This window comes from Bactrocera neohumeralis, chromosome 2 (genome assembly GCF_024586455.1).
Source record: "Bactrocera neohumeralis isolate Rockhampton chromosome 2, APGP_CSIRO_Bneo_wtdbg2-racon-allhic-juicebox.fasta_v2, whole genome shotgun sequence".
NCBI lineage: Eukaryota > Metazoa > Arthropoda > Insecta > Diptera > Tephritidae > Bactrocera > Bactrocera neohumeralis.
The window spans coordinates 11,795,159-11,816,693 of record NC_065919.1 but is presented as its reverse complement, the minus strand read 5'-3'; the positions used below and the strand labels follow the sequence as shown (position 1 = coordinate 11,816,693).

General features: G+C 37.9%; 2 protein-coding genes across 3 annotated transcripts in view; both read left to right on the top strand.

Moving 5' to 3' along the window:
• Positions 1 to 246: 246 nt before the first annotated feature.
• On the top strand, positions 247 to 1,250 carry LOC126758025 (chromosomal protein D1-like). The gene is made up of 2 exons (XM_050472012.1): positions 247 to 748; positions 813 to 1,250. Exons 1-2 carry the CDS (start codon positions 424 to 426, stop codon positions 1,121 to 1,123), a joined length of 636 nt encoding a protein of 211 aa, XP_050327969.1. The 5' UTR covers positions 247 to 423; the 3' UTR covers positions 1,124 to 1,250.
• Positions 1,251 to 1,652: 402 nt separating this feature from the next.
• Positions 1,653 to 21,535, top strand: part of LOC126751425 (maternal protein pumilio) — a 466,406-nt gene continuing 446,523 nt past the window's right edge. Inside the window, exons 1-3 of one of the 2 annotated variants that reach the window (XM_050461680.1) lie at positions 1,653 to 2,385; positions 5,397 to 6,636; positions 12,112 to 13,035. In XM_050461680.1, coding sequence (XP_050317637.1) covers positions 6,445 to 6,636; positions 12,112 to 13,035 — 1,116 coding nt within the window. In that variant the 5' untranslated portion in view covers positions 1,653 to 2,385; positions 5,397 to 6,444. Of the gene's footprint in view, positions 2,386 to 3,433; positions 3,978 to 5,396; positions 6,637 to 12,111; positions 13,036 to 21,535 lie in introns of those variants that run through there. The other variant, XM_050461681.1, reaches the window with a different exon arrangement.

The following is a 21,535-nucleotide window of genomic DNA, read 5'->3' as shown; positions in this document are numbered from 1 at the left end:
CAACCGGCTAAAGAAGTTGATAAGAGAGAATGGTGATATGGAGTAGTCAGAACACGAGAAATAAAAAATAATTAAATTTGAAAAACAACAAGTACGGAGTCCATCTCTTCAACATATTTGATATATTTAGCAGAAACATCTACATATATATTAATATACGTTCACGTTTTCTGCTGGTTACGAAATGACAGTGCTAAACTATTGACTATATTTTTAAAGGGTGGCATCACTTTACTTAATTCCAGCATATGATAGCAAAATTGCCGGCGAAATGCCTCTGCTTCATTAAAAATAAGTAATGTAAAATAGACTTCGACCATAACTAAAATGTTTATTTGAAACGAGTTTGCAGTTGAATTTAAAGAGTATATTATTTGTTTAATAAATTTTACGTCAGTTAAACTTTCATTAATATTAAATAAAATGCAACGAGGTACTGCCAAAAATCAACAAATCAGCTTGGTAAATACCGACAGCAATGCAGGAACTGTTGTTGACAAAATGGCGCCACGCAGAGGTAGGCCGCGAAAAATAGGCAAATTGAAAACTACACATCCAATCATTGCAACTGGTAGAGGACGTGGGCGACCGAAAATTTCAAATCTGTCGGCGGAATTGAATGATGATATTGTCACGAATACCAAAGTTGTAAAGAAAACCTTACAAAGCCGTCAAGAGAAGTCAATTGGACGTATTGAACGACGTGGTCGGCCGAGAAAGCAGAAACCATGCAGCGACAGTGAGAATTGTAAGTACAGATAATTATATGCTATATACTCGCATATTACAAGATTTATTTGCATTTTCTGCAGCATATTGTGATGAAAAACCCGACTTTGAAGAACGTCGCCCAGTGGGAAGACCCTCTACAGGCGCTGTAAATTTAAATATTGTGCGCACTGGTCGAGGGCAAGGACGTCCAAAGAAATTGCAATCGAAAATGAACGTTACACTGAAAGTAACACAAACTGGCGATAATCAACCTACGAAGAAACGTGGAAGACCCAGCAAGGGTGGAGTTCCCTATAAACCAACGGGAAAACCGCGAGGGCGTCCTAGGATCGAGAATAAAACCACACAAAGTGGTGAAGTAGTTGTTGACGACAAACCCTCGGAAAAATAATTTTACGATTTCTGCAATATGTAATTTTATGTAGAAATACTTTTCATAAATTGTATTCATTTAATTTTCTATATGTATGCAAATTTGTTTGAATATTTAACAAGTTTAATATTGTGTATAAAACTAATTGATTTTTTTTACTACTACTACTACTACTATTTGAGTAATGTGGCGAAAGACAACAATCATATTTACATAAGTTTTCCTGAATTTTCAGAACGCGACCGATATAAGGTGTGATTTTTTATTTACTTAAATCATGATTGATTCCAAGGACACACCATGAAGCTATCTTATTTGCTATATGCTTTACTGATTCCACTATCAATATTAGGGTCAGAACTGTGCAGGGTATAATGAATAGTTGAGCACAGTCGGCTTGAAATAAAAATATTTCACTACACACGGATAGCCGGTCTGGCAGTATTTAAGAATGCCATTTAATCATTGCTTTTTAACAAAAATAGCAATACGCAGGGATGGCAGCACTACCAAACAAAGAAACACAGAGTGTTTGCAAATTGAGTAGTAAAGAATTTTCGCAACACGAGTAGAACTTTTCACGCCGCTGCGGAAAATTCTTGTATAGTAAAGTATTATCATTGTGTATTCCTACAAATATTTCACTATTCACTGATACAGTAATTAATCATTGTGTATAAATTGTATAAGAATATGTACAACAACTTTGTTGAATTTGTAATTTTCTGTACGTCTTGAGTGTTGTGTTGTTTGTATACTCAGTACTAGCAGCAAGCAATGTGTTGTTGCTGTCGCTCTCGTCGCGTTTCTTTGCAAATATCAATAAGAACTAAAGTATAAGTAAAGACCATATCTAAAACGCCGAAAATAATTATAATAAAAGTAATATGATTTATGAAAATTTGTTTTGAGAAGGCTCTTGAAAATTGAATAACTAAAAACTTAATAAAAAGAAGAAAGTGAAAAGTAATTATATGTTAAAGCAAATACCAGGAACAAACATTGGAAACTTTTGTGCACATCCGCAAATTCCGCGAACATAACTGTAAGAACGTATAATACAGTAAAAGGTGAAAAAACACAATCTGCGGTATCTAAGCTCAAGTGAAGTGAATTTTAAAATATTCAAAATAAATTAAACTTGAAATATAAGTGTGCTTTTAAATTCGTCAGGGTAAAGTTTGTTTGATCTTGTGTCACTTGTATGTTCAAACGATAGCCCTATAAGTCAATAAACACAAAAGAAAACACATGAATTGGAAGGACAGCTAAACTAAATGGTAAGTACGGTTGCAGGGTAAAATACATTTTCAAATAAAGTGTGGCCGAATATTTATAAATAATTTTCTGAATAAAACTTAGTTAAAACAATATAACAATTTTCTGTAAAATGTAGAAGTTAATATTTGAAATCTAGATTTGTGTTTTAATTACTGTAAATATATGTACATAGGCATGTGTAAACTAATATTAAAGTATTACATTACTTTCACACGAACACTACAATTTAATTTTTATTTCCTATTTTTATTTTATTTGTTTTCAAATTTGTCGGTGTTTAACAAAATTTGTGTTTGTTGTGTTTGCCTCATATGTCCGCTTATTTTATTAGTGTTGTGTACGCTTTACAACAACAAAAAATAAGCACTAAAAGCAACTCAAGGAAAGGCAAAAGAGAAGATTGAGCATATTCCTATAACCCAAGAACGAAATAAGGAAAAAGAGCGAGCGACACAGTAGAAAAAGCGAGCAAACCATATTAAATGGGCGAGTACACTGAAATTCTCCAACTATTCCTGCCTAATGATCCATAAGAAAAATAGTTATAAAATATCTGACCTTTTATTTATTTGATGTCGTTTATAATGCTAAGTATTTTATAGGCGTGGTAATATAATTAGATATTACATACAAATATATAATATATATGTATATTTTAATATTTGCCAATGTTGGGCTGATTCGAGCGAGTTGAGGATAATGCGAAAAGTGTATGCAAAAAAAGAGAGAGAATTGAGCGCACAAAAAGGAATTTCAATAAAAGTGAGAAATGGATTATAACTGCCGAAGCTAGTTAATGGAAAAACGAGCGAACAAAACAACGAATGAGTGAACCACGACCGCAACACTGCTTTCTGCTGTCGCAATGAAACGCACCTCCAAAGACAAAGTGAAACAGAAACAATTTGTGTGTGTTCTCGCGACGAGTTCAATTTCATCCTGTGTAAATAATTTGTAATAAATGCAAAATCGCCTAAAACTTCAATAATCATCGCAATTAATAGTTTTTTTTTATCAGAAATTAAATTAATAAATTTTATATGTGTTGTGTGTAAATTTGTTAAAAAGTGTAAATATAAGTTAAGAAAATAAATAAGAACCTAAGATACAGGAAGAATTAAATGCCGCTTCGTTGCATTGTCAGTCGCGCTCGTTCTTGTATGTCATTGCCATACCCGGACTGCAAACAGAATAACGAGCGTTTATAATTTCTTGTAATTTCTACGTCAAGTGCAAATTTATCAACAGTAGTATTTTGTGTGAGTTATCTATTGTGTATAAACAAAAATCAAATATCAAGAGCAAGACAAATAATTAATCTGTGTAAAACCGAAAATTATTTACACATTTGTGCTACAAAGTTTTGTGTGTAAATTTTAAAAATTTGAAGGGTATATATTTGTAATTACAAATTGCGAAATAACGAGCAAACAACACGCGGTTGAACCGAACACCAGCAATACACGGGCGATTACCTATAAAGTGGATGAATTTGAATGTACCCATACACTCGCAAAGTCTCATATATATGCCTTCCAAAATCCTTTGATCAAACAACAATGAGCGTTAAGCCATGCGTATAAAGAAAAAGGTAAAATAAAAAAAAAAAAAAAAGTTATATAAAAATATCGACAAAATCTTGAATAAAGTAAATTAATTTAGATTTTGCTAAAATTGATGAATATTTAATGGAAATACATTGTGCCTTACAAAGTTAAACAAAACTTTTATGTGTCCGCTACATTGATTTAAGAGAGCATTATCCCGCTTGTATCTCTATTCATACATAAATAATTACTCGTTTGTAAGTAACATTTGTGCTTACAGGCTATGGTTCGTTCGTTCACGGATTCTTTTTCGGTTTCTACTTACGTACATATGTACATGTATATAAATCATATATACGCTCGTATTTGACTTGGTCAGAAACTCTCGTATCCCCATTTCTGCGGCTAAAGCATGAAATAATAACAAGTGATAGGAAACCGCCTCAACACCGACAAGTCCTGTATGTCATTTGAGTCTGTTGTCTGCTGGTTCTGCGAGACTTTCAGTTTGTTCGATTGATTTTTTAGCGGCGCTCAACGAACGCTATCAGTGTTAAAGCCGGCTGCTGCAGCAGTATATTTGCATTTACAACAAATGTTCCTTTCCTATCTTTCGTTCTCATGCCTTTGGTTAACTTCAAATTTGGCTTTGAATAGACATACACATCCTAACATATTATTTTCTGGAATCCTCTCTATATTGCATCTTTTCTCCTATTTGTTACCCTGTGTTTTGTAGTTGTACTTCTCGTACTTTTTATTATGCTCGTGGCGTATTTTTTTTACTTTGACTCCTTGCGCAGTTTAATGTTATTTCACATTTAGTTTTTATTATTTATTTTGCCCTTAGGTGTTTGTCTGATATAAACAGATCGTATACTATTGCGGAGTAATTTTTAGCTCTACGAAGAATAACTGTTAGTAGTAAAATAGATGCATTATATTTTCAATAATTAGAAACAATTCATACTTCATAAATTAAAATAATTATTAAAACAAACTTTTGTATTTATATTTATCAATTTCGTTTTGGTATTTTAAAAAATTATCATCAGCACACAAAGTTAGTATTCTTATATAAATTTTGTATTTGTATACATACATATATCATGCTTTAATTTACATTTGATGGCACATCTAAATTTCAATATTAGGAAAATGCTGCTTATAAATGTTGTGAAAATTAAAGTGTGTAAGTACACAAACTTACAAACAACATATTATTTTGATTTTCAACAATGATGTAAAATAGAAAAATAAATTTAAAAAATTAAATCAATTTTTCTATAAAATTTGCAATTATTTTGACAACAGCTGTGTTTGTTAGTTTGTATTTTAGGCTAGTATTATAAAAAAATCATTAAATAAATGTAATTATTACTGTCTTTCTTATTTTAAATAATAGTACATATTTTTATAGATAACCAGACTTATATGATTTCCGTATTATCTTCTACTTTCAGTGTACATGTGTTGTTTTTAATTGTGTATGGTGAGCTGAAAAAAAGGATCTCAATTGTGTTTAAGTCGAGAAAAAGCATTTGTAAAATATTTGTGTGTAAATAAGTATATATATACATATATCATTGGATCAATTGTAAACAAACATTAAGTGTAGTGTTATGAGCTATTTTATCAACCGCATCTGTATAAAGCAAAGAAAAAAGTAAATGATAAATAAGTGTATTAAAGCTTTTCAAGCATTTGTAAATTAAAAATATCAATATCAAAAGCAGTAACGGTTTCCTGCAATTTTACGAGGATAATCGAAAATCACATCAGCTACATCTTCACGCCGATAAAAAAGTTGCTATCCAACATTTTAAATAAATGTTTGTGTTTCAAAGAAAAATTGTCTTGAAAGTGTAAAAATAGTGTGTTAAGGTCGCATTTATTATCCATGGTATTTAACAGCATTTGATTTTATTCATTCCGTGTGCAAAAGATTAAAAATCGGTTGTTTAAGCTTCGAACACGCATACAAGTAAAAAATAATTCTAATTTCCCGCGTTGTAAAGCTCAAAAAGTTAATAAGTAATAAAATCGGCTTATTATCAATCGAAAAGAAATACTAGTGCTTCAAATTTTATTTGGCTATTGTGCGTGTGTTAAGTAAAAGCCGTCAAAATAGAGCTGTTACCAACGCCCACGATTTCCATATCCACGGTTGCACCGCCAACGCTCTCGCCCCATCATCATCCTCACCATCAGCCTCACCATCTGCAACAATCTTTTCAACAGCAGCAGCAACCACCGCAGCAACAACAACATCATCATCCTAATCTGCATACAACATTCGGTGGCGGCTTTCATCATCCTTTCCCGCCACTTTTACCGCATCAACAGCAACAGCAGCAACAACAGCAGACACAATCGCAACCTAATTTTCTGCTAACACCGCCACTGCCGGCAACGCCGCAATCACAACTGCAACTGCAACAGCAGCAGCAGCATCATCATCATCAACAACAACAACAACAGCAGCAGCAGCCTCATCAGCAGCAACAACATATGAAGTTATTAGGTGGCAACGATGATCGTAATGGGCGCGGCGACCAAAGTATTCCGCGCGTGCAGGAAGAGGCAGCTGGCGGCTTTATATTTCAACCGCCCGGCACATCCATGCACGACATGGCTGCTGCTGAATATGCTGCTCAATTTGCACAGAAACGTTGGGCTTGCGGTGATGAACATCCTATTGATGTGAGTACACATTTCTGAACTTATCACGATTATTATTATTTTTCTTTTCCAATTATGCTTAAATTTATATTTCAAAATACATGCAATTATTATTTAATATTTTTGACATTTGACGTTTGACTTTGAGCTTCGGTCCATAATATAAACCAAAATAATACCGTTTAATTTATTTTATGTTGTTGTACCGGCAGAAAAAATTTAGGAATTATCTCGAGAAATACTGCTTGAAAAGCCTTTGACTAAATAAAAATGCATGCCAAACACCTAAACTATAGATGCAACGTGTGTTCTCGAACGGATCCTTTTGAAATGATAGGATGTCGTTCTAATTGTCTGTGTGAAATCTGATTGAGCCTCATAGTTAGCTATTAGTCTGGTTGAAATTATTATTTTTAGCATTGTACATATGTATACCCTAAAACAAAAATAATGATTACACCATTTCAATGTACCATCTGATCAAATTCGATCCGGATTGCCAAAAACCTAAATATTCATGTATTTTCATACAATTTTTTATTATGGCCTTCAAAATTTGCTAAGGTTTGGGTTGGTTGTCATTTTAAGGTAGGCGCCAGATACGGTACATTTCAGCGGGGTCGGACCATAGGGAGAAGGGTCTTAGATAAATGGGGCATTTGGCATTAAAAGAGGTGGTCAGAATCGTGCAGGGAGTCATTGAGCGACAGTCGGTTCTAGCGTCATAAATGTCCAGACAGTTCGTGGCCTTAACCAGAAACCACCCTGAGAGAGAACTATCTTCGTAGCATTGGACTTGTCAAAAGTCTTTGACACAGTCAGTCATACAACGCTACTGCAGGACAACGAAAAAACTATGTTCCAGATTGAAAAGGTGGATCATGAACTACTTGAAGGGTCGTCAATCATCCGTACAATCTCGAGGTAAAGACTCAAAACTGAGTAAACGGCTATCTCTCCGAGCTTTCTGGCTTCCTGGGGCTTCCACGGAACCTAACCTAACACGTACAGAGCCGCAACAAAATCCTCAAGTCGCTATGGAGAAAGGACAGAAAAACGTTGTTGGCAACTTCCAAGGCAATCGGCCGGCCGGTCCTTAACTACGCCGCACCAATATGGTCGCTTGGATGCCTTTCAGGGAATGGCGTACTTGGAGTCAAACCACCACCCATTGCAGCCGAAGAGCTCGAGTTGCCGCGATAAACGAGAGTGATCCTTGCGCAGCTTCGTGCTGGATACTGTAGCAGATTAAACTTCTACCTATCTAGAATAGACCCCGTTATATCCAATATATATCTTGAATGCAATGAGTCTCCGTGTCAAACTGGCCACCTCTTTGTAGGCCCACCAACTCCTCTCCCTTTGGTCCGACCCTCTCGAAACAGCACGTTTCTTGGGCCTTCCGTAAAATGACGTCGACGATAACTTAGCTAATTTTTACCATCTTAACGGGGATTAGGCATCCGTTAAAGCAATAACAACAGACGGTTGTACGTTACTGGAAATTATTCGATTTTATCTGGCCAAGGGCTGTTATTTCGCCATATAACTTACTTACTTAGAGAACTTGGTTCGTCGCACAGTCTGTTCCTTGTGGCAAAGCGCCATATCTCGGAACGTCCCATCAGTTAAGCGCAATTCTTGTACTGGATGTTGTCTCTTCCCGATATTTTCCACGCAACTCGCGTGAGTGGAGTGTTTGGTACACTGCCCCTTGCTGCAGGAGTCTGCTTCCGCAAAGCCCTACAGTAACCTCGCCAGACAACGCTACAGTGCGACAACACCACAGTACGACAGCAGCCCCTGTGGGTTCTACAGTTGCAATCACCACTCTCTCATTCCCAGAATCACCCCTAGACAACCGCGACAAACTCAAATACTTCCCACGTCTCGTCCAAAGTAATGAAGAGATGGACGTCTCGTCCCCAACTACGTTGTTAAGAATATCTCAATTTGCTGTCGTTTTTGCAAAAAGTCAGCTTTTGGTACGAGAGAAGAATTTACACGTTTCACTTTTTTAACATTAACCAAAATGTTCAGTTGATACATAAGAGATGTTAAGATTCTCTGTTATCTTTTTGATGACCTCACGACGATTTTCAAACACTATTTCTTTAACTTTTTTCATCGACGATTCGCATGACTGTGGGACCTTTATCGAATGCTTTTTACTACTTAAATACTTGTTCTCAGAATAAGGAGACTTAACATAAGAATGTACTAATTTTTTCAAAAAGAACTTTTATCGATTCGGTTTGCCTGCGTAGCTTAAATTGACCAGTCCGAGTCAAATTTGATCAGATGGTATATTTAACACCAAACTGTGTATTTTTACTCTATGGCTTTTAAATACCTGTTCATGCTCTTCCATATGCATATTTCCTTAATAAATATGTGTTTCGCGATCACAGCATACACATTAAAACATAATAAAGTTTTGGTGTTGTTAAGTGTCGACATACGCAACATCTGGAAAGATGCCAAGGAAATATGGGAATAAAATTAAACAATAATAAAAGATAGATGATTTTACTCGGATAAATAAAAAAACGGACAATTAAGTATTTTGTTTGATTTTTGATAACCAGATTTTCATCTAAAATTATATTAGAACGTAAAGTGTTACATACATAGAGTACATTTTATAGTTGCTTCCTCTCATATTTGCCGGCAACCGTTGGGATCCACTTGTGTTGGTCGCAACTTTGTTGGAAGTGAGCTACATAGTTCATTACGCTTATTCCCTTTTATCAGTTTCTTCGTAAATGAGCAATGCTGCCTGCGTCTCCTTGTGTTTGTGCTAGAATGCATCAACATGAGAAATCCAGAGAAGGCAAAATCTGAACAAAATTAACCAGACTATATGCACCCATTCGGTGGAGTTCAGATGTGAACAGCTACATACAATAATTCGTCATCGTCTCGATGAATAGCAACCTGCGAAAACAATTCTGCTGCAGCACCTAAGGCACAATGGCGCCAAATGAACTAAGAGCGGCCACCTTTTTCTCTCCTCCTCGTTCTGCATTTCCAATATGTATGCGTTTTCATTCCATTCCTTTGTGCAAACTGGCATCTTTTACCTTTTTTAGTTGTTCAGAGACTTTGTTTTCAACTTTTTTAAAGTTATTGTGGTCATAAGGAGACGTTAGACTTTGCAATGTTTGTTTTGACTTTAGTCGCAAAATAATTTCTTTTCGTCTCTTGCAACTGTTACTTAGCGTGAAATATTAATTTATCGATAGCCATTTGTGTTTACGGAGTAAGTCCTCATAAATTTATTTAGGCAAGCTTTCTGAATCATTTATTAATTGGACTATGGTTAATACTAAAAACAACTAAGCCGTCTCAAACCGTTTGGTAGCGTATAGCTCTCAGAAAAATGTATTATCTGCACTCTTGAGTCGTCGCATTGCTAAGTCTAAGAGGAGTAGTCATTGTTTAGGATGCGAATTTTAACAGACTCTGCAGTCTCACTGTCGATACTACTTCCAGTGTACTATGCTGTGCGGACCCCAGATGCTTACAGCGTAGGTTTGTCACTGCGGCACATGTGGAGGACGTGTATCGCCACCAGACAGTGATCAGTTAGTATTCCCATCATGTTCCTAAAATCTCTACTATCGACCGCCAACAGGAATTTTGTGTACTTCCGATCTACCGGTTTGCATATGACTTTTGCAATTTTGCACCCTAGTCGCTCGTTCCAACGGGTCTTAATTTTCTTCACCACTTTTTCGGATGTTAGCTGTACACCATTTTTGCCAATCTTGTCCACTATTTCATTGCCCACGATGCCTTTGTGTGTCCTGGCACCCAGTAGAAGTGAAGTTGTTTACTTCTGGCAACACTTTCCACTGCTCTCCTACTTCCTAAAACACTTCTGGCTGATATGCGGTACGAGGTTACTGAGTTGACTACTTATTCGGCTGTCTACGTAGATGTTGACTCTGGAATTGCCTGACCTCAGCTTAAAATATACTGCAGATGTCCGGCAACTTAAAAGATTGCCTTATACCTTACTTAGTAGTTCCCGCACTAACTCCATCGTCTATTTTCGAGTGCTGTTTCTATGTTTACTTTGAACCTTCTTTTCCAGTTGAAAAGTGGGGTCATGTAGTCGGTGTTTGCCCAACCGCCATTACCCACCGAGCTATGCCCGAAGGTTCTATATGTAAATTCTCCTTCCGCCAGTCCACCATATTACTGCACTGTAATTCAGAATTGGTGTAACAATAGCTGTGTAGCACCAGTGCATGAGAGAGGGAGAAGTTCTTTCGAGCATCTGCCCACACACATATAAAGCAATGCTAGCTTTCCTCACTCTTTCTTCCACGTTGTGCATCCACAACAGTTTGCTGTCCAAGACTATCCCAAGGTACTTGGTGCAGACTTTAGTAAGAGAGAGTTGTGTCCCATTTATAGAAGAGAACTTCCATAGAGGAATTTTATATTTCCTTATGAACAACCCCAAGCCCGCTTTGCGATGCCCAGTTCTGGACTGCATTGAGAGTGGTGGTCATAATACTGCTAGTAGGTTGTGGACATCTTTCCGTTTTTAAGATGGCAATGTCGTCCGCATATGCCACTACCTTAGGGACTTTGCCTTCCAAGTTCCTTAGCAGTTTGTGCACCACTAATGTTCATAGAAGCGGATATAGCATTCCACATATAGATCCTCATATATGGGTTTTCACCTCAATTTGAAGGGTGCCACTGCTATCGTCTTATTTTGACCCGGCTCCTATAAAGCCCCCTTTGTATTTAGTTATTGATTTATCGCGCTTTTAGTAGCTTTTAACAGAAACATTATATGTGGAGTGGGCGAGGTTATCAAACATTTTATAGAGCCTATAGGGTTGCTTAACAGACTTATAGAGTCCCCGTCCTGCTATGTGGTGCAGAGGCATGGACTATGACAACATCTGATGAATCGACGTTATGAGTTTTCGAGAGAAAGGTTCTGCGGAAGATTTATAGTCCTTTGCGCGTTGGCCATGGCGAATATCGCATGCGATGGAACGATAAGCTGTATGAGATATACGAGGATACTAACTTAGTTCAGCGAATTTAAAAACAGCGGCTACGCTGGCTATATCATGTCGCCCGAATGGACGAAAACACTCCACCTCTGAAAGTATTCGACGCAGTACCCGCCGTGGGAAGCAGAGGAAGAGGAAGACCTCTACTCCGTTGGAGGGACCAGGTGGAGAAGGACCTGGCTTCGCTTGGAATCTCCAATTGGTGCCACCTTGCGAAAAAGAGAAACGACTGGTGTTCCTTTCAACTGCGACCCTCTGTGCCAAATCATAGTTGTACAAATATCTTAATTTAGTGCTTGATTGTGCTACTTTATAGGTTTTCTTTTATTCGCGTTTTGTGAGCGTGGTCCGATACGGATTACGAAGTTATTATTTATATATTTACATATATTGTATATATTATTATATTTAATTATAATTCTTTTAATTGATGTACATCTTTTTTTCATTGTAGAACCCCGATAAATGGAAGTACAATCCACCGCCGCAAATGAACACGGGCAGTGTGACACCAGGTGCATTACCAGGCAGTGGACCGGGCACCATTGGCCCCATTGGTATGGGCGCCAACATCGGTAGTATCGGTACGAATGGTGGTATGCATCCATCGATGGGTGGACCCTCTCAGATGGGTGTTGGTCAGATGGGTGTGAGCGGTGGAAGTGCAGCCGCAACTGCCGCTGGCATGGCGGCAATGCATACTGCTGCTGTGGCCAAGCACAATCATATGATGTCACAGGTTGTTGCCGCACAACAGCAACATCAGCAGCAGCAACAACAACATCAACAACAGCAGCAGCAGCAGCAACAACAACATCAGCAACAGCAGCAGCAGCAACATCAACAACAGCAACAACAACAACAACCGCCACACCCGGCACATCAACAATCGGCGCAACAACAGCAGCAACATGGTGGTAACGGTGGTCAACAGATGCCAATGTCCCACTCACAACAGCAGCAACAGCATCAACAACAACAACATGGGCCGCCACACCCCTCTCAAATGACGCCACATCAACAATTCGGTTCGAATTTACTGAATCATGCCATGAATAATCCAGCAGCTGCTGCGGCGGCTGCCGCTATTGCAGCAAGCATGCAACCACCGCACATGCAAATGCCAGCCGGCATGCAAGCAGGCAATTGCAATATGTACGATCCGGGGGTGCATCCAGGTGTGGGCATGAACGGTGTGCCAAAGCCACCGGGACCACCCGGTCCACCTGGCGGACCTGGCGAGCTAGTGTACTTCGGTGGACAACCACCAAATGCTGCTGCGGCCGCTGCCGCCGCCGCCATGGGCATGTTGCCACAAAATCCATTTATGAATAATGCTGCCGCGGCTGCTGCTGCCGCTAACCGTAATGCAGCAGCGGTGAGTCATTTACCATTTTTTATTATTGATTTATTAGTTTCTAAAACATTACATTTTATCATACTAACAATTATGCAAAGAGGGTATAAAATATTGCAGAGATCAAGTCGGTGTGCATTATAACTAATTTTCGAGCAAATATTTGTATGTTTGTATTATATTAGTGTTATTGAGGCAGAAATAAAATTATTCATCACCATACTAGATAAACTTTCGGGCTCATACATAAATATATCATTTACATACATATATGTTTACATATAAAATTTATAACGGGTGCACTTAGCCGTTACATACCTATATTTGAGCCAATCGGCGCTATTGAATTCACGGTCACAGATAAGAAAATTTATGAGGCATAGGGGTACTGCAATTGATTTTCGAAAGGTTTTGTTATTTCTTTCAGTCACATGAACATATATTTGAGAACATCTGTTATCTGTTTAGAGCGGAACCGTATCCTCGAAACCTCAATAGATCCTTGATTACATAGACGCTATAGAGCAATACACCGAGCAGTCTACGAACTTCAGACACGCACTGAACGCCATTCTCAGTAGAACCATTAGCATCCACTCCTTTTCAGTGAAAGCCATATTTGGAGTTAAATTACCACCCATTGCAGACGAAGATTTTCAGTTGCCTCGTGAATTTAGAGCGACCCTGGCGGTACTTCGTTCTGGATAGTTTAGCAGGTTCAACTCCTACCTATCCATAATCTGACCCCGACAGACTAAATATATGTCCTGCGTGCAATGAGATCCTGTTTTACCGATTCCCACGACAGTTGGGTCAACGTAACCCGAACGGACCGGATTTTTATCCGGTCAAGGACTGTCAACTCGGCAGAATTCTGCCGCTATAACAACAACAACAATCATGTGTGAATATAACCATCCCTTTGCATGTCCAATGAATCCAACTTATTTAACACCCCTCCGTTCACACGACAGTCGGGCCTAAGTAACTGGAACGGCACCGGATTATTATCCGTCCAAGGACTGCCAACTTGGCACCTTTCCTCGAAATTACTTCAAGAATTTCTAATTTTCTAACACTACAACAACAATCTTCTCTGTATAATCCGATCTCGTCGAAACAGCGCGGTTCCTGAACGTCCTTCTAACTAATTTCGAAGAAAACTAACCTGTGTCTTGTCACCCAAATAGGGTTTAAAATATGGTTGTACCACTCTTGGAATTTTCATCGATGTGGCTTGTCCGCGAAGTTTATTGGGACCAGTCCGGGTCAAATTTGATCTTGAGTGTGCATTCTTATGACTGTGGTATAAATTGCACCTGTTACAGGAAAAAGCAATATTTCTTTGACTCTTCTTATTTGCCTTTGTTGCTTCTTTCTGTGCGCTTTGACTTTTGCCGCTATGGCAGGACGCCCGGTTGACGATGCAACCTACACGTTGCTGCGCATTTTAAACGCGATCACACCAGAAAGAAAGAGCGACGACTTCCACCACATGGACAAGGGAAGACATCACCGGTCACAACCATTCGCCGGTTCGATTTAATTGCAGCTGCTTTACATAGAAGGCGTGTTTGTGTGCGAGAGTTATGTGTACCTATAGGCAATCTGAGCTACATATGCCTTGGCTAGAACATCAGTAGCAGCAATAACAACTGAGACAACACACTAGTACACGCCATCTTCATAGCACATATGTTGCCAACACACAAATCTACAAGTTGCATGCATTTTTTGCCACAAACTGAAATATGCATTGGGATGTGTATACATCACTACACGATATGTATGTAGTTTTTGCAGTGTAGAATTCTAAAAGCAACTTTCTGCTATTTGAACCTGTTCTTCTCCTTCTTCGCATTAAAGTCGGTCCATCTTGGCAGTATTTTCTTCGGTTCATGCTGGCCATATGCTGTTGAGCGTTTAAAGTTTATTCCTTTTGCCACTGTCATCAACCTCAGCGAATGCCCATATTTGCTTAATTCACATTCCAGTTATAACAACACATCGCATTTTAGAATCTATAGACGTTCGCAATATACGAGTTCTTGTAATGCAATTGAAATATTCCAGTGCCTTCCCATGGACTTTTATGGCTTGCTATGGCAGATACAAAGGGCTTCGTGCCAAGTGGTATGTGTCTCTTAAAATTAATTTGCTGTATGCTTGACTCTTTTTTTTACAAGGCATGCACGTTTTAATTGATGTTCAAAATTCATATTAGCTTTCTTAAAATATAATCTGAATAATCTGCCTAGTGGTCGAACGTCCACAACTTAGATCTAAAACACTTAAAAATCCAAAAATAAATCCTGAGAACCGGGATATATTCTATCGAAACTTTTAAACGTCTAGTTACGTACATACATATGTACATAACGTATTCAAAACTCTCTACGCAGTCTCATGCTATTTATATAGTTAGTCCATATAAATTAATAAAATCATTTCCTTGTTTGTTAAAGGGCCAAATGTAAATTTTAGATAAATATAAACAATCAAGATCAAATTTGACCCGGACTGGTCCATGTAAACTAATACCCAGATTAGTACAACCTTTTTATAATTTCGTGTGGCTCGCATAGGCCGTTTTCCGAAGTAAATTTTCAGTTTCGAAAACTGAAAAAGTCACAGAGAGTCAGTTTCGATTTTCGCGCGCAAATTATAAGGTCAAATTATTCGAAATATTGTCCATCGCTAGTCACAACTTTTTCGATCTTTCTGGCAACCCTCGTATACCATTACTGTAAAACTGTTCATCTTGTGATGCTATCCAAGAATGAATTAATTTTTCGATGTCGTCTTGTTAGTGAAACTGCTACTGAGCCAGTCCATATGCTATCGAACGGAACCAATAACAATTGGACTGTATAATATCTGGAGAATATGGCGGGTGGTGTTCCCGTTTAAGCGTTTCAAGGTAGGTTTTAACGGGTTTGGCTGCGTGAGGTCGAGCGTTGTCATGCGGAATTATCACTATTTTAAGCCACTTTTGGTATTGAGGTCGTTTTTCGCATGCCGCTTTGTCGCTTTGAAATTACTTATTGGACGACTCCCAATGCCAAAGCAAGCTCTTCTTACGGATTCTCATCGAGCAACGTCTCCAATTCACCGTCTTCGAGCGTTTTTGACCTTCCTTCACGCGTACGGTCGCTCATAACGAATCGCACGGCCTCTTTTTCACTTGGGTTGCTGACTCTCGTAAACTTTTTGGAGTTCCAGTTCTGTTTCAGCCGCCGATTTCTTTGACTGAAAGAAGAAAATCAACACTTCCCGCAAATGACGATTATTTTGGTAAAAATTGGGCATATTCGCACAATCAAAAGTATATGACACATAAACAAAGTCCTTAATGTGGAAACGCAGTTTCTTTTTCAAATGTCTAGGTTAAGTTTATCACGTTTTGGTTATATCAAATTCGATCACCACTAACTGCTGGAGGCGTCTATTGACAAACAGCGGGAACTTAGCTGCGCACATAATATAATTATACGAGGGCTGCTATATATATTCTGGCCTAATAATGAAAATAGGAATATTTATCAACGAAAATGGTTTTATTGTTTTTCAAAATATTCTCCATCAAGATTTATACACTTTTGCATGCGCTCAAACCAATTTTCAAGCACTTTTTCCACTCCGATTGAGACACCTGCAAAACATGGTTTTTGAATGCTTCAACAGCATCTTCTGGCGACGAAAATCGTTGACCACGCATTATTTTCTTGATGTGTGGAAATAAAAAGAAGTCATTGGGTGCCAAGTCAGGGCTGTACGGCGGATGACCCATCAATTCGACGTTTTGGCCGGTCAAAAAGGCGCTGGTTTGAGCCGATGTGTGAGAGCTCGCATTGTCATGGTGCACAATGATTCGTCTTCCCTTGTTCGTTTTTCGAATTTCTCCGAAGACTTCAGGCAAACAAATGGTGGTGTACCACTCAGAATTGACCGTCCTACGTTGCTCAAGCGGAACAGTCGCCACATGACCAGTTTTGCCGAAGAAACAGGCGACCATTTGCTTCGAAGTGCTTCTTCCACGAACAACTTTCGTTGGATTTGGCTCGTCTTGGAAGACCCACACGGTCGATTGCTGTTTTGTTTCGGGCTCATACGCATAGATCCATGATTCGTCACTTGTGACGATCTTATAAACGTCTTTTGAAGCAGCGTTTTCAGCATTTCTTTACACCAATCCCCACGAGCCTTTTTTTGAGCGATTGTCAAATTGTGAGGGATCCAACGAGAACAAACCTTTTTTACGGCCAGGTGTTCAAGCAATATCGAATGTATGCTGGTGGGAGAAATGCATAGGCATGCCTCTATCTGAAGGTATGTTACATGACGGTCTTGCATTATCAGTTCACGTACGGCATCGATGTTTTCTGGCACAACGGCTGTTTTTGGACGACCTTCACGGAATTCGTCTTTGAGCGAGCGTCGGCCACGATTGAATTCGTTGAACCAGTTTTTCACAGTGCTATAGGATGGTGCTTCATAGCCATACAAAGATTTTAGTTCATCGATGCACTCTTGTCGTGATAATGTTCCACGTCGAAAGTTGTGAAAAATGATCGCACGAAAATGTTCACGAGTTAATTCCATTTTTTGGTCGAGATGAATTTTTTAATTCCCTGTAAATAAAACAATTCACGATTAAATGACAAAACGTTTTGAGTGATGTTATGCTAAAAAATGTCAAACTTTCCAATGGAAATGTCAGATTGCACCTGGCAACACTTAGTGTTGCCTAGGCCAGAAATATATATAGCAGCCTCCGTACTTATAAATTATTTTTGTCCCATAGCCTTTGACTTATCATACCGAGGATTGAGTGTAAATATATTTCTTTCTTAGACTTCATATAGGCACTATATATATTTGTGCAATTAGCAAAAGCAATTGTAAGTCCATTTGCCCAAAATTATTTTCTTTCTAGAAAACTTGTTCCCATAGAAGTGCTAGCATAAAAGTGTTACAATATTGTTACACATTTACTTCCATACATGCCATTCGTTCATGATGAATGTATGTATGTATGAAATAAAAATGTCAATTGATACATATAAATTATATGCACGCTCATGTACAACACATTTCTGCATATTATTATATATGCATAGAGGTAAGCATATGCACATGCATGTACATAGGTGCATGTACCCGCCTGCATGCTTATTCACATGTTTTTCATGAATGCGAGATGTTTTGCCGGCACTACTAGCCGATGCCGGTAAGTAAGCATTTGAACAGATCGGGTTGTACCGGCCGGCATTTATTGCAAAACAACACGTTTAATTGTTTATTTATTTACATTTTAATTTGAGTGGAGCTGCAGTAAGCATGCATTTCTCGAATTATTTTTAATCGATAAACAGCTGAGAGCCATTAAGTTCCGATTTCAATTGTATATATGTACATATGTACAATACATTTTTTCAAATTTACTTCAGCTACTTTTTGTATTTTATTTCTTCTCTTTTCACATACTTATTTATCATACTTTTCCCCCGTCTACATATTCTTCAACTATTTCAAGAAATAAAATTTAAGAGTATTTGCACGTGTTCTGAGTTCGCTTTGTTTCTTCCCTTGTATGTACTCTGTCAAGATATCCATTTTTGCATTTTGCTCTGTATTCCATTGAATTTTTGTTGTTCGTGTTTTTTTTTACCTTTTTCATATCAAACTCGTATGTACATACATATGTATGTATTGTATTAATTCAGAGCGAAAAAGAGGTAAACACAAAACAATTCGCTCATTTTGTATCCGATCTTATACAAATATATTTAGTGCCCTAGGTCTCAGAGCAGTGCTTAACTTTTGTGTTAGCGTCGATTTTTGTATTTATATGCAAATCTATTTTTTACTCGCTCGTTCATGCTTGCTAGTTCGGTCGTTGTGTGAGAAGATCACGAACGCGGCCCTTTAATCTCGTGTCTGCCTCTTTGTTGCTACCCATTTGTTTATACGGTGAATATGGTGCGCGCTCTGCACTCATATCTTCAAAAAAAAAAATGTTCGACTCTCTATTTCAACGTTGCGTTATGAGTTGACAGGGGGTCGAACACTAGCCCCCGTCAACTCTTGTTTGTTGCTTATTACCTTTTCTAATTTTCTACTTTATTCCTTTTTTATATTTCTGTATCTCTTTCTCGCAGCCGAACCAGCATTGTCGGTAATTACTTCAATTAAATTGTCAAATAAATATAATTGCTTAGCGATTATGCTATAATGTTGTTAGATCTTTTATGAATTGGTCATTTTACTAATCTAAACAATTGCATATAGGAACAATAAGACTTGGTGTGGATTGTGTCCATGTTGTACTTTATTCTATTGTCGAGTGCCTCAAAATATCTGAAATCTAAGATTCACCATAGTTGGTTTAGTACTCAACATTGGTTTTTATCATAATAAACCAAATGTACTACTGATCTTCAATCGATGATAAAAATCTCGGAAGGAAACCTACTCTGAACTGGAACACCGAATACAACGATGCGAGATAACGTGCGTTTCCTTCAATAAATTGATTGTTTCGTTGGCTATATAACATGTAGCGTCGTCTTGTTGGAACCAACTGTCGTCCACTTCAACATCCTCCAATTCAGGCACGAAAAAGTCATTAATAAGGGCTCTATAGAGTTACCCAAACTCGGCGTCATCACGGTACAATGTCAATGTGACCGAAAAAGGTAGATCCATGAGGAAGTAATCACAACGTTTTCGTTTCCCAATAGAGAAGAATGGGTTAAAGGTTCTGTGATCGACGGGTCAAAGGTTGAAATAGGAACGGGAATTGGCTTCTATAGTAATAATTGACTACAATTCAGTCTTTCAGGCCGAAATTATGGGCATAATAGAAGGTGGCAAGTGTGTTTTTGCTATAACCAGCAAGTCCATAAACCTTTATGCGGATAGCAAAGTCGCAATCACGGCAAACCGTAGCGACAATATTTAGTCTCACTTCCCTAGGTTACGCAAGCAAGCAATAACAACACTCTCAGTAGATCACTCGGTTAATATCGGGCATACGGTGGTGTAGGAATAGACGAAATTAAAATGCTGGCCCGCTCGGGGCAGACGAGCTGCCTCAGACCATTATCTAGAGGAACACCTGAGGTCTTGGAACACAGGCAACCGTAGAGTTGTAGAGCAAAAAGCTTCTACTTCTGGGCAAAAGTTAGCTTGGTAATATTGTAGCGGTTATCATGGTATTTTTAACCTTAAGATCCCAGCTTCAGAAATTTGAAAATCCATTTTCAACCTATCACAGATTTTTCATTTTAGAGAGCACTTTCGGAGAATCCACAGATGTTTCAATAATTGCTTGTGGATTATCATCACCAAATGGGACAATTTTGTTTATTAACATTGACCAAAAGTGAGCTTCATCGCTGAACCAAATTTTCTGTTGGGATCGGGTAGCCAAGTCGTTTTGAACTTATGCACCGAACATGCGAAACTCTTGTTGGTCGTTTGGTTTCAATTCTGGCACGAGTTGGATTTAGATAAGGTCGCGAAGTAAGATTCTTCCGCCAAATTTTCCATAAAGTTGGTGGGTACAGTTCCAACGTGCGGCGAAGATGGACTCATTCGGGTTTGTTTCGAAACTCTCTTCCACAGCAGCAATAGTGAACCTGAACCGTAGTTGTTCGAATTACCGACTCTGCTGCGAAATAGAAAAAAATCATGGCCTCTGTGATCGTTTATGTAACACATATTATCTATTCATGTACAATAACATATCTATATGTACATATATAATATATGTGTTTATCAAAACCAAACTCATCAGCTTTCAGAAAATATTCGATGAATATTGAGGTCTATATAAAAAAATAGTTCACAAAACTATTTCAAGGTTATTGTCATGCTACGATAAAGTGATGTACATATGTATATACTTACATATGTATGACAAGTTCTCGCCAAAGATAAGCCAAAGTTCTAATAATTTTCACATCAAAGTGATTTCAGTTGGAAGCATTTGCAGGTTTAAATACTTACTGGACAGCTTCATTAATAGAAAGACGTCACGCCAATTGGTACAACGAACTTTGATATTTTTTTATTGCTGTTGTTTATTCTCCTCATTCTTTGCTTAAACCGATGGTTAAGCGTGTTTTGTATGGAGTAGACAATTCTTCGTTTCAATTATTGTATTTGTATTGTATATCTTTTTAGTTTCTTATAAAAATTGTTTCTAGTATTTAGTGTTGTTATATATATTTTTTGTCGATCTACCATTAGGCGCAAATATATCGTTAAAACAGCTCAAGATATAAAAGTAGCAAATCAAATGATGATTACCAATACCGAGCAGTGTACAAATCAAATAAAGCGTATTTATATAAGTTTACGACATCGTAAGGTCAATCATATGTGTATTGGACTTAATATTCTACCATTTTCGGCTCTAAACTCGAGAGGTCTTGAAGTATTCTCCTTCAAACCATATTTAACTTATTAGTTCTCTCTCGTAATTTGGATTTATTTAGCTACTGTTAAAACTTTT

Bases quoted from the DNA above. Each gene is read 5' to 3' on its own strand.
- LOC126758025 (XM_050472012.1), top strand. From the start codon at position 424: ATGCAACGAGGTACTGCCAAAAATCAACAAATCAGCTTGGTAAATACC. The intron at 749-812 runs GTAAGTACAGAT...CATTTTCTGCAG, and splicing joins ATGCAGCGACAGTGAGAATT to CATATTGTGATGAAAAACCC.